The 10232-nt window shown below is 41.4% G+C and overlaps 1 protein-coding gene across 3 annotated transcripts; it reads right to left on the bottom strand.

Moving 5' to 3' along the window:
• Positions 1 to 5054: 5054 nt before the first annotated feature.
• Positions 5055 to 10232, bottom strand: amer2 (APC membrane recruitment protein 2). Of its 3 annotated transcripts, none has more exons than XM_030123471.1 (2): positions 9049 to 10232; positions 5055 to 9012 (listed from the first exon to the last, which is right to left on the bottom strand). In XM_030123471.1, exons 1-2 carry the CDS (start codon positions 10055 to 10057, stop codon positions 7952 to 7954), a joined length of 2070 nt encoding a protein of 689 aa, XP_029979331.1. In that variant the 5' UTR covers positions 10058 to 10232; the 3' UTR covers positions 5055 to 7951. The 3 variants fall into 3 exon arrangements, with proteins under 3 accessions (XP_029979331.1, XP_029979330.1, XP_029979329.1); XM_030123470.1 differs by having other exon boundaries at positions 5055 to 9015; XM_030123469.1 differs by having other exon boundaries at positions 5055 to 9018.

The raw sequence follows: 10232 nt of genomic DNA on the forward strand, positions 1-10232 counted from the left end.
CAATTCCATGTGTTACTGTTTCAAACAAGGTGTGAGGATTAGTTCAACTACAAACATGTCAAGAAAACCTGATCTGAATTACAGATTAGCAGGGGAATAAAAACAGGCAAAGTTGCTCAAAGAACTATGAGGTGATGTTTCTATATTCAGTAAAGAAAAGTATTCATTTATGACCCCTTCAGCAATGGACACTTTTCTGGGCGTCAGTAACTTTATAGTGAAAATGTTTTTTGTCACACTATTCGATAGCATCATATAACATCCCAACCCAAATAAATTTGTGTAAATTTTTTGGAGCAAAGGCTCTTTTTACAGCTAATTGTTTTACTTACTACTACTACTATTACTGCTACTGCTACTACTACTACTATGACTACTACTACTACTACTACTACCATACATAGAATCCTAAACTTGAGAGTGAATGACAAGGACCGACAATTTAATTTGAAGTTCTAGATGAATTTACTTTAGTTACTGGAATTGTATATTGTTGAGGGTCACAGGACAGAAGATGTTGTATTTTGTACAGACTGTAAAGAACTGTGTGTAAAAACTCTGATTTGTGATACTGTAAATAAAATTAAACTAAATAAATAAACTAAAAATGAAAACTGAATTGGATTGCATTGGACTTTATTGAAGTGAAGTGAAGTGAAGTGAAGAGAATTGAATTGAATGGAATTGAATTGAACTGAATTGAATTGAATCAGGAGTCCTCATTTTAACACTCAATACCTGTAGAAATCAATATATCCTAACTGTGAAAGAGATGACGAATGCATGTATAAAAAGTAAAAAATCAGTTAAGCCAACCACTCATGTACCAATTGACCTTTCATGTTATTGGCCTACCGCTTTTGTCAAATTCTTAAAAACCATCGCACTTCAATACTTGACAGGCAGCAGCAAGCAGACTCTGGAAGTGTGATCTGTTGTCTCAGTATTTTTGCATATGAAAAAATATTGATTCTTTAACCCCGATTCAGTGATTTCTGTGTTTTCATCCTAAGTACAGACGCGTAAAAAAAATATTAGACCACCCCTTGTTTTCTGCAATTTCTTATTCATTTTAATGCCTGGTACAACTAAAGGTACATTTGTTTGGACAAATATAATGATAACAACAAAAATAGCTCCTAACAGTTTAATTTCAGAGCTGATATCTTGCCATTTCCATGGCTTTCTTGATAAAAACCAAAACCACTTCAGTTCTTACATCAATAACTATGGCATTGTACTGTCAAAAACAGTGCTTTTAGGCATTCCATGTTTTCTTTTCTGTCTGTTTTAGACACATGATACACACAGGAGTTGGTACTTAATTGCATAACCATTGTTTTTGATGACTTTGATGGTCTAATAATTTTTTCTGTGACTGTGCTATAACCCTTCCATGACAGTGGCCTTTCCGTGTGGAGGTCACATGTTCACTTGTGTGTATTCTGTTTGGGTATTCCACTTGACAGGTTAATTTGTCAATCTTAATTGGTGGTATGTGTGAATGTGAGAGTGAATGGTTTGTTTCTGTCAGCCCTGTTTTTATGGTACAGGGTATATCACCTTCACCCATCCATAGCTGGGATAGCACCTGTTCAACCCTCTTGAAGATTATGTCATTGGATATTAATTTTTTGTTTTGTTTTGTTTTGTTTTGTTTTTTATTAGTGATAATGAGAGAAGAAGGTAGTGAGAGAAAAACAACAGCACATAAACAAAAGGAAAAGCAAACAAATAAACAAACCAAAAACAACTACAATGACAGAGTAATGATAAAAAACAATGACAAAAGAGTGACTAAACACTATAGATTGATTAGGGGCGATAGGGAAAAGGGGAAGAGGGCAGTGTGAATGAAAATGAGAAAGAGAGAGTGGGGAGTGAAGGGGGAAATAATAATTATTGTAATAATGATAATGATAAAAAAAAACAACAACACAAAAATATATAATAATAATACCAGTTGTCTAATTTGATAGTATTACTGTGGCAGTGGTAGCAGCAGAGGCAGCCACCATAAAACAAATGATTAAACAGTTTAATATTCATAATATAATGTATTTATATCAGTTACTATCAGTTTGAATTTAAATTAATTAATTTAAATTAATATGGCCATGGGGGGGTGGAGCCAAGGATATTAATTAATTGAATTGGACTGAATTGTTGAAATGTAATGTCTGACATTTTCACCTATATCTAGGAATCACAGGAGCTAAAAATACTCAGCTTCTTCTCATCAGGACACCACAGAGTTTGAAAGACCTCTTTGTTGAAACATTCCAATCACAATTTACCCGTTTTGCTGTAAGGTACTTGCAAACGAAGAAGTACTTCTCCAATGACAGGTAGAGTTATGGTTGGACGCCTGTGATGACAGAGAAATATGACCTGACAGGTCATTGATGCAGAACACCCATCATGAAGACTATTATACTGTCAGCACACCCATACATGAATTTAGTTTGCAGTGTATCCCATTACCTGTTCAACCTTTAATTCTATGTTCCTTACAAACTAGAAACAATGGAACATTATAACCAAAGAGATAGTCTTCGGTTTACATACGACTTCACTGGTTTTAAGGACTGGTGTACAGGACTCTAATTACTCATAAAATCGAAGACATATTACACAAACTAACCAGTAAATTGTTCAATTAATATCCAGTATTAGTTTCAAATAATTGTATGACCCATCTGACCTTTAACTTATTTCATCTGACTTCAGAAGAAAAAAGAAAATTCCATCATCTCTCAGCTTGTGGTACATAATTAAATCCATATTTTATTTTTCAGCTGAAAGGCTTTCATTGATTTTGGAACTTAATTAAATATCTTGTTCCCTGCTGTTTTATAATTTCCATGTCATATATTTACAGTTTTGTGAAACATGTGCCTATTGGATTTTAGGAATAATTGAATGTTTTAATCGTTATGTCAGTTTAAATACTGTCCTCAAAGTGTCATTTACTGCTGAGCTAAAATTTCAAACTGTACTGTACTGTACTGTAATGCATGCTCTTGTCTCCATGGTGTATCCAAACAGAGACACCCACTCAGAGTTAAAGGCTTGAATTATTGACAAAATGGATTATTACACAACAGGAACTTACTGTGTGTATGATAGAGAGTAGGAAGTGAGGGAGAATGAATAAAAAAAAAAAAAAAAAAAGAACAGGAAAAAAAAAAGGCTATGGCAGGGGATTCCCGAAAGTATTTGAATACAGTGAGAAACTTTCAGTCAGTCTGATGAAACATAAATGAAAAAAGGGTTAAATATTTATTTAGAGAAGGCTATCTAAATCATGTGTCATATTATAAGGGATATTTAATGTACAGGAAGGATCAAGGATGTGTAACTGGCAACTCAAATGAACTTATTTGTATGTGTATTTGTGTTTTCCTACACCAGTTCCATTTCAGTCACATCTTTCACACACTGTGTCAGCAGCCACCACCCCCCAAACACGTACCCATCCTCCTTCCTGCCCGGCCCCCTCTTTTGATTGGTTGACCTAGTGGAGTTACTATGGGAACGCCAGTAGAGAGGCTGCCATGCAGAATGTGGGGTACAGCTTCTGAATGGTGCTTAAGGCTCCATCACACACACATACATACATGAGCTTTTCCATTAAATCCAGACTCTATGGGACTCCTGAAACATGAAAGCCTTAACTCCATCTATGCTGCCATCCTGTAATAGAAAACTGGGAAGTGGGAAGAAGTCAGTGTATTTTTATATCAGGATAGCAAAAAAGTTGACTTGTTTAATTCAGTATATGCTAGAGTTTTGTAACAGCCTTGCTTTGTCCAGTGTAACCATTAGCCTATTGTGACTTCTACAAAGACCTAAATTATTCAGATTCAGTCTTAGGCCATACGGGGTCTTGTTTGTTAATTCTTTTTTCACTATTAAATGCTGTACTCTATAAGATGCACAATTATGTCAGTGTCCACAGTGGTTGTTCATACTTTGACACACTCATTTAACAGCTCTGAAAGCAGAAGAACCCGAACTCTGACGCACAATAGTTCTCTTTCTCCCACGTTTTTCTTTGCATTTTGCCCTCACTGCTTTCCTTGTTCTCTTCTTCAGCAGTTTGGATAAAAACTTTATTGTTTGGTCCAAACTAAATTCTCCCTGCCAGGCATTTATACCAGATTTATGTACCAAAACAAATACACACAGCACAAATATGGCTCCCGATGAGGATGACTGTCCACATCCAGCACCCAGGCATCAGCAGATTAATGGTGAGATCAGCCGATATACATGCACGCGCACCGGCATGCTGCTTTCATACTGTCAGCATCACTAGCTTTGATCTGGCGGGCTGGTACGAGAGAGTGTTATGGTCTTACGTAAGGCTTTTACATAAACCTCAGTGTGCAGAAACAGAGAGAGCTGGATAAAGAGGGAGGGGGGGGGGGGTTGCTGCACCATTACAAAGGGGATTCGCACTGCACCAAATCCTCCTCCCACTACACATGTATGCGCACCCACACCACAGCAACATATAAGCAGTTTCTAGCAACATGTGTTGCTCTCCGAACAATGAAACCCTCCCTTTAATCCACATCCAGGACACACGGGCTCTGTAGCCACATGCATAGGCAGAGCATCAGCTGCGTCTTTCTCATCAAATGGGATGTCTGACCCTCTTTCTTTGTGTCTTTTCCCAGTAGAGACCAACAGCTGACAATGACACATCTGTCAAGCATTTCATGTCAAAGATCAATAAAGTGTATTGATAACCTTTTTCATCCAAGCCTGGCAGACCTCTATTCTAATGAAAACCACAACATAAACACCACATGCTGCACATCAACAAAAGCATCCATGTTGTTCACCATCTTTCCCACCCATATACTCTCGGGATTTAAGCCACAGTGATGCGGAGGTGGAAAGATGGAGGAGGGGAGCTGAGGTGACACAAGCTCTACCTTGAATGTATTTTTCTATAATTATTCAAGCACAAGATGCCTCTGCCATTTAGGTGTCTATATACATACTTGTGTAAACGTGGATACAAAGAGTCAGGACCTCATCTATCAGCTCAAACACAGTTTTATTCATTAAATATGAAAAGTGGAAATGCTTCACACTGTGAACAGACGAAAGGTAACAAAAAGAAGGAAAACATGATGTGCTTTTCATGGCTGTGAAAGAAAGAAAAGAAAGAAGCATCAGTATGAAAAAACACAAGGAAAAAGAGCCAGGTGATTTGAAGCTTCGGTGGTTGATGTCATTGTTGTTTTGATTCCAGACAACAGATAGCAGAGATTAATGTTTAACGTGCCAAACCTAAATAAAGTGGAGAATAAGTGCTATTTCACTTTGGCATGTGTGTCAGAATGGTTTCAACCTTGGAGGACCCCACATTAGAAGAAACCTGCAAAGTTTTGTGCATAATGATCACAGTTTGTCCAGTTCATACATCACCATTATACTGATCTCCAGGTTAAAGCAGTTTGATGGTGACAATGTGATTTCCTATATTTCAAAGCAAGCAAAGGCTTTCAAAATTGATGGTTGGACCAGTCTGCATGGTTGCTCATCCCAAACAGTCACCCTGTATGCCAATACTCTCCACCAAATTCAATTCCTCAGTTAGCACTCAAATGGATGGAGAGTTAAATTAATTGTACAGTAAATAATAAACCCCAGTGAAAATATGAACAGACAGGATCATTTGCTGCTCCACATAAGACCTTTATCCTGCCTGTTTTTGTCTGGTGAGAGATGCACTCTCTCTTTGCAGAGCTGGGATCAAATTACTGTGGTCTGCCCTGCACTCCACCATCAGGAGGATGAAAGATATCTGAACCTGATGCAGTGTCATGGATCAATCAACACATTTTAAATGAGATGGAAAGCTATCACAAGCTAGGATGACCCTCATGTATCATTGGTACCCTCATGGTTAGAATCAGAAAAAAAAAATCTTGAATGAATGTTTTTAATGAGAAACCCTTTCTATAGCAAAAAGGTTAGCGAACACTTAGCTCCCTGTAACTTGTGTCACTTACAAAGGCCTTTTATGAATGGCAATACCCCCACCCAAACTCAAAACAAGCAGCACCTTGCAAGGCTGCTCATGATCTGCAGCAGTTTATCTTAATTTTGAGAGTAAAGGGGACAGTAAATTCCACCATTTGTCTTGCCCCACAATACTGGGACACAAGAAACAAAATGTGGCACAGAAAAATATATGCTGATCAATGACGTACAATGATGTCACGCTACATTCAGATTTATACACAGCTGTGGTGGTTCAGAGCAAAGGGCTGTTCAATGTGCAACAGCCAACAAATCTAAGGTAAAGTTTCCTGGAGTGGTTTCATTCAAAACCCCCAAATTTTGTCTTTTCAACTGCAGCTCAGTTTATGAAGTCACTGAAAAGTTTTGTTTTATCGTCTTAATTTCTGACAAACTTGGCTGAAACTGAGCAGAGATTTATCCACTTACATCCACCCATACAGCATATTAGTGGAGAGGAATACAAAAAAAAGAAAGAAAAGAAAGCGGAGTATTAAGAAGCTGGTGCAATCACAGTTTCAGTTCCGTGCAGTATGACTTAGGAAGAAGAAGGCTATAAAAACCGTATGAAATTTAGTGAAGAGGAGAGTACTAACTAGAAAAAAAGGTTTGTGCATGTGTCCACAGAGACAAGAGTCATCCAGTGTAGCTACAAAGACAGCGCCAGAGGATAAACAGCATGTATATCTTAGATGTTATTCCCTGACCTTTGTGTCTTGTATATTAGGCATCTCCAGCCAGACACTCATGCAGAGGGAGAAAAAAATGTTTCTGTTCGTGTATGACTTTGCATGTCTTATTGTGTATTGTAGATAAATGAAACATCAGTGCAAAGGATCCCTCTAGTTAGAGTATTGCGATAGTTTTGCACATCTCCATTGATAATTGTGAAAGTTGTAAATCCCAGAGAATGACATCCTATGGATGTGTTTCCATTGGCGTGGTAGAAGTGAGATCCAAATGCAACAGGCTGAAACCAAACTTGGAAAATCCATATCAAAAAACAAAACAGGTAAAAAAAAAAAAAAAGAGACCTCACTCTCCTAAAACCAGTGAGTATTGTTCAGCTTTCTTCCACATTTTTGTCTGTAAAGTAGGTAATGTGATAAAATAAGGTTAACTTTTAAACAGGGTTGCTCCCATTTCTCAGCATACATCTGAATATTTCCATAAAGTCAAATATAATCAGTGTGCGGTCAAAAGAAGACCATCTTCAAAACACAAAATATACGTACAACAGCCAAAACAAAAACAATTAAGTGGTGGATATCAGTATGACTATTCCAGATTATTAAAGGCTGAGAAATTAAGACAGATCTGATTTTCTTTTAAAACTTTGGCTCTAAAATCAGATGATTAGGAGGTAATTTGTTACAGATTAAACACAATGATGAACTCTGAAGAAGAAGAAGAAAAAAAATTTGATTAGATTAGGTCCTTGTGAGCAAATTCAGTTATGCCATATGGAATTCTGTAAGAAAAATGAAAAAAGATAAAAAGGTGCTCTGCTTTTTTGCAGTGTGCATTCATGATCTGAAGCTATCAAAATGGCTGTCAAACTTTCAGAAACACACAAGCTCATCCAGGAAGTTACAAGGCGAATGTGTCTGCAAGTTCATGGATTGTCAAGAGACAGCCTCCAAAGTTCCAGTGAGGGCTGTGAAGTGTTAACCCAGCATTTTGGAGTCTCCTCGTGACTTTCTTGAATGAACAAAACCACTTATTCTATTCTAGGCTGTCGTAAGCCAAAACACAGATTTAAAGATCTGAGAGGAATTTATAGGCTGTTAACTCCACAGCTCAACATTTTTCTTGGTCTGGGAAACGTTTGGTCCTGCATAAACAGCACTGTAGTGATGTACACTAAAGATCATAAGTTACTGTGAGAGTTCAACCCCTTTTATAGACACTACTTCTTGTGGGCAGTTCCTCTGGTTGCGCTGCCAGGCTTGTTTCCAGAGCGACGGACCGGGACCTTGGATACAGGGATTCTGGTGCGGACTGGAGGAGGTGCTTGGGTCTTTGGTGGAGGGGATTCAGCCTCTAGGACGGATGACAGTGCTGAATGGCTTACAGAATGGGGAGGTGTGGATTGTTTGCTGCTTACTGGGATCTTAGATTCCCGGGGAAGGCTGGTGCTGCCTTTCATTGATCGGAAGGAGGAAGAGGAGGAGGAGGAAGGAGGTGTTGTTTGGGAGGTGGGGCTCAGTTTGTATTCAGTGGATGGAGAGGGAGTACTGTGCAGATCTACATCCTCTTCTTCCTCTTCAGGCTCATTGTAGAGATCGTACAGGTGATCTCCAGAACAACTGTCCCGTGATAGGGCCATCTTCTGGTCACGCTGTAGTCCACTCTCGTCAGGTGTTGCTGTGGGAGTTGCTGAGGGTGTGTCCCAGTAACCTTCATCACTAAGTGGCTCTTTTTCACCAGGTGATGTGGGATGGCGGTTATGAGGGAGTGGGGGTTTGGCCGCTGCCCGGCCTCCTGCTCCAACAACTGGAATCTTACTGAGCCCCAGTGTTTTGACCTGGGGTACTTTTCGCTCTGAACTCCTAGATGCTGATGGGAGGTGGCTGCTGGCAGGGTTGGAGGTGGAACGAGGGGGATATGTGGAAGTTGGGATGGTGGAAGGAGGTTGGTGAGATCGGGGCAAAGCTGGGGAGTTGTCCCCTGTGGAAGGTAGCATGTGCCAGAGCCCCTGCATGTCAGCATCATCCACTCCTTCAGGACTTGCCATTTCCTCCCCTCCGCCCATGTAGGCCACCACACCACTACCAGGTGGATGTTGCTGTGGTGGAGGTGGAGCACGGGCTCGAGCAGGAAGCGTCGCAGGCATTGAGCTTGTGGACACAGAGAACATGGGCTGGGAATGTAGAGGGGCTTTGGACGGGGAGCCACGAGACATGGAACTACTGACTCCAGATGCTCTCCCCATACCTGCTCCAATGCTTCCTCCTCCTCCTCCTCCTCCTCCTCCTCCTCCTCCTCCTCCTCCACCTCCACTACCTCCCCCACTGCTGCTGCTGCTGGTGCCACTGCCCCCATTCCCTGTTGGTCCTTCCTCCTCTGCATCAGCAATAATGTCACCACAGCCCGTCAGTGAATCAAAGCTTTTGAGGGATGTGACGTCAGTGAAGAGCAGAGAGCAGAGGCGGTCCACAGAGGGTTCTGAAGGGGGGTCGCCTGTACTGCAGCGGTCCAAAGGGGGCGTAGCAAGAGAGGGGGTGAGGCTTGAAATTGAGGCTTTGGCTTTGGGAATGGGAGGGCGAAGAGGTGAGTCGGTGGGTGTGAAAGGGAAGGGGCTGTCTGGCTCGCCAGACGGCCCTGGCATAGCAACACAGTGTGGGGGTGTCATGGTAACACTAGTACTTGGAGTCTCTAATGCATGGCAATTAGGTTCTGCCTCTGTATTCCCACAATCCTCTTGGTGATGATGAGGAGGTGGCTCTAGAGTTAGGGTAATATCCTTTACCTTTTCAGTGCCTGAACCATCCCCATCCGTCTTCTTCCTCGCTTCTATTTCCTCCGCATCACCTTCGTTTGTTTTTTCCTTACGTCTCCATCGCATGCTGCTGAAGAAGCCCTTTAGGCCCCTCCCTCTTCTGACAAGCCCCGCCCCTCCATTCTCACTCGACCTAAAACTCCCACGTCGGAGCAAAGAGAAGAAACTCAGTGATTTGCTGAGAGATCTTACGGGTACCGCCTCCAGTCCAGTGTGCCCCTCCCCTCTCCGTCCATCGGTGTCGTTGTTGGAGCTTGTTAGCCCATCATGGGTTTTGCTTCTTACTAGCTCTGCTGCTGATCCATTCCCATTCATAGAATTCCCATTGTCTGAATTCCCGTTGTTCCCGCTGTTTGTTGCTCCTTTGTTCCTGAAGGAGAAGAAGCTAGCCATTCCAGAACCAGTGGAGCGCCTTCCGAAGAGTTTGAAGGCAGCTTTGTTGATCTTCCCTGTTGGCTGGGGGTCACACTGAGGGGCCACAGGAGGCTCCACACACTCCGCCTGCACCTCCATTATCCGGCACTCTATCGCTCCCACTCAGTCGTCTCTCTTGAGCTCTCTCGCTGCCTCTCCGTCCTCTTTCTCTGACCACACATACACTCACCCTCTCTCTTTCTGTCCCTCTCTCTCCCTCTCCACCCTGCTGTCTGGTGCTCTTTCACTCCCACTCTGACTCGCTCTAACGCCT

This window comes from Sphaeramia orbicularis, chromosome 20 (assembly GCF_902148855.1).
Source record: "Sphaeramia orbicularis chromosome 20, fSphaOr1.1, whole genome shotgun sequence".
Lineage (NCBI taxonomy): Eukaryota > Metazoa > Chordata > Actinopteri > Kurtiformes > Apogonidae > Sphaeramia > Sphaeramia orbicularis.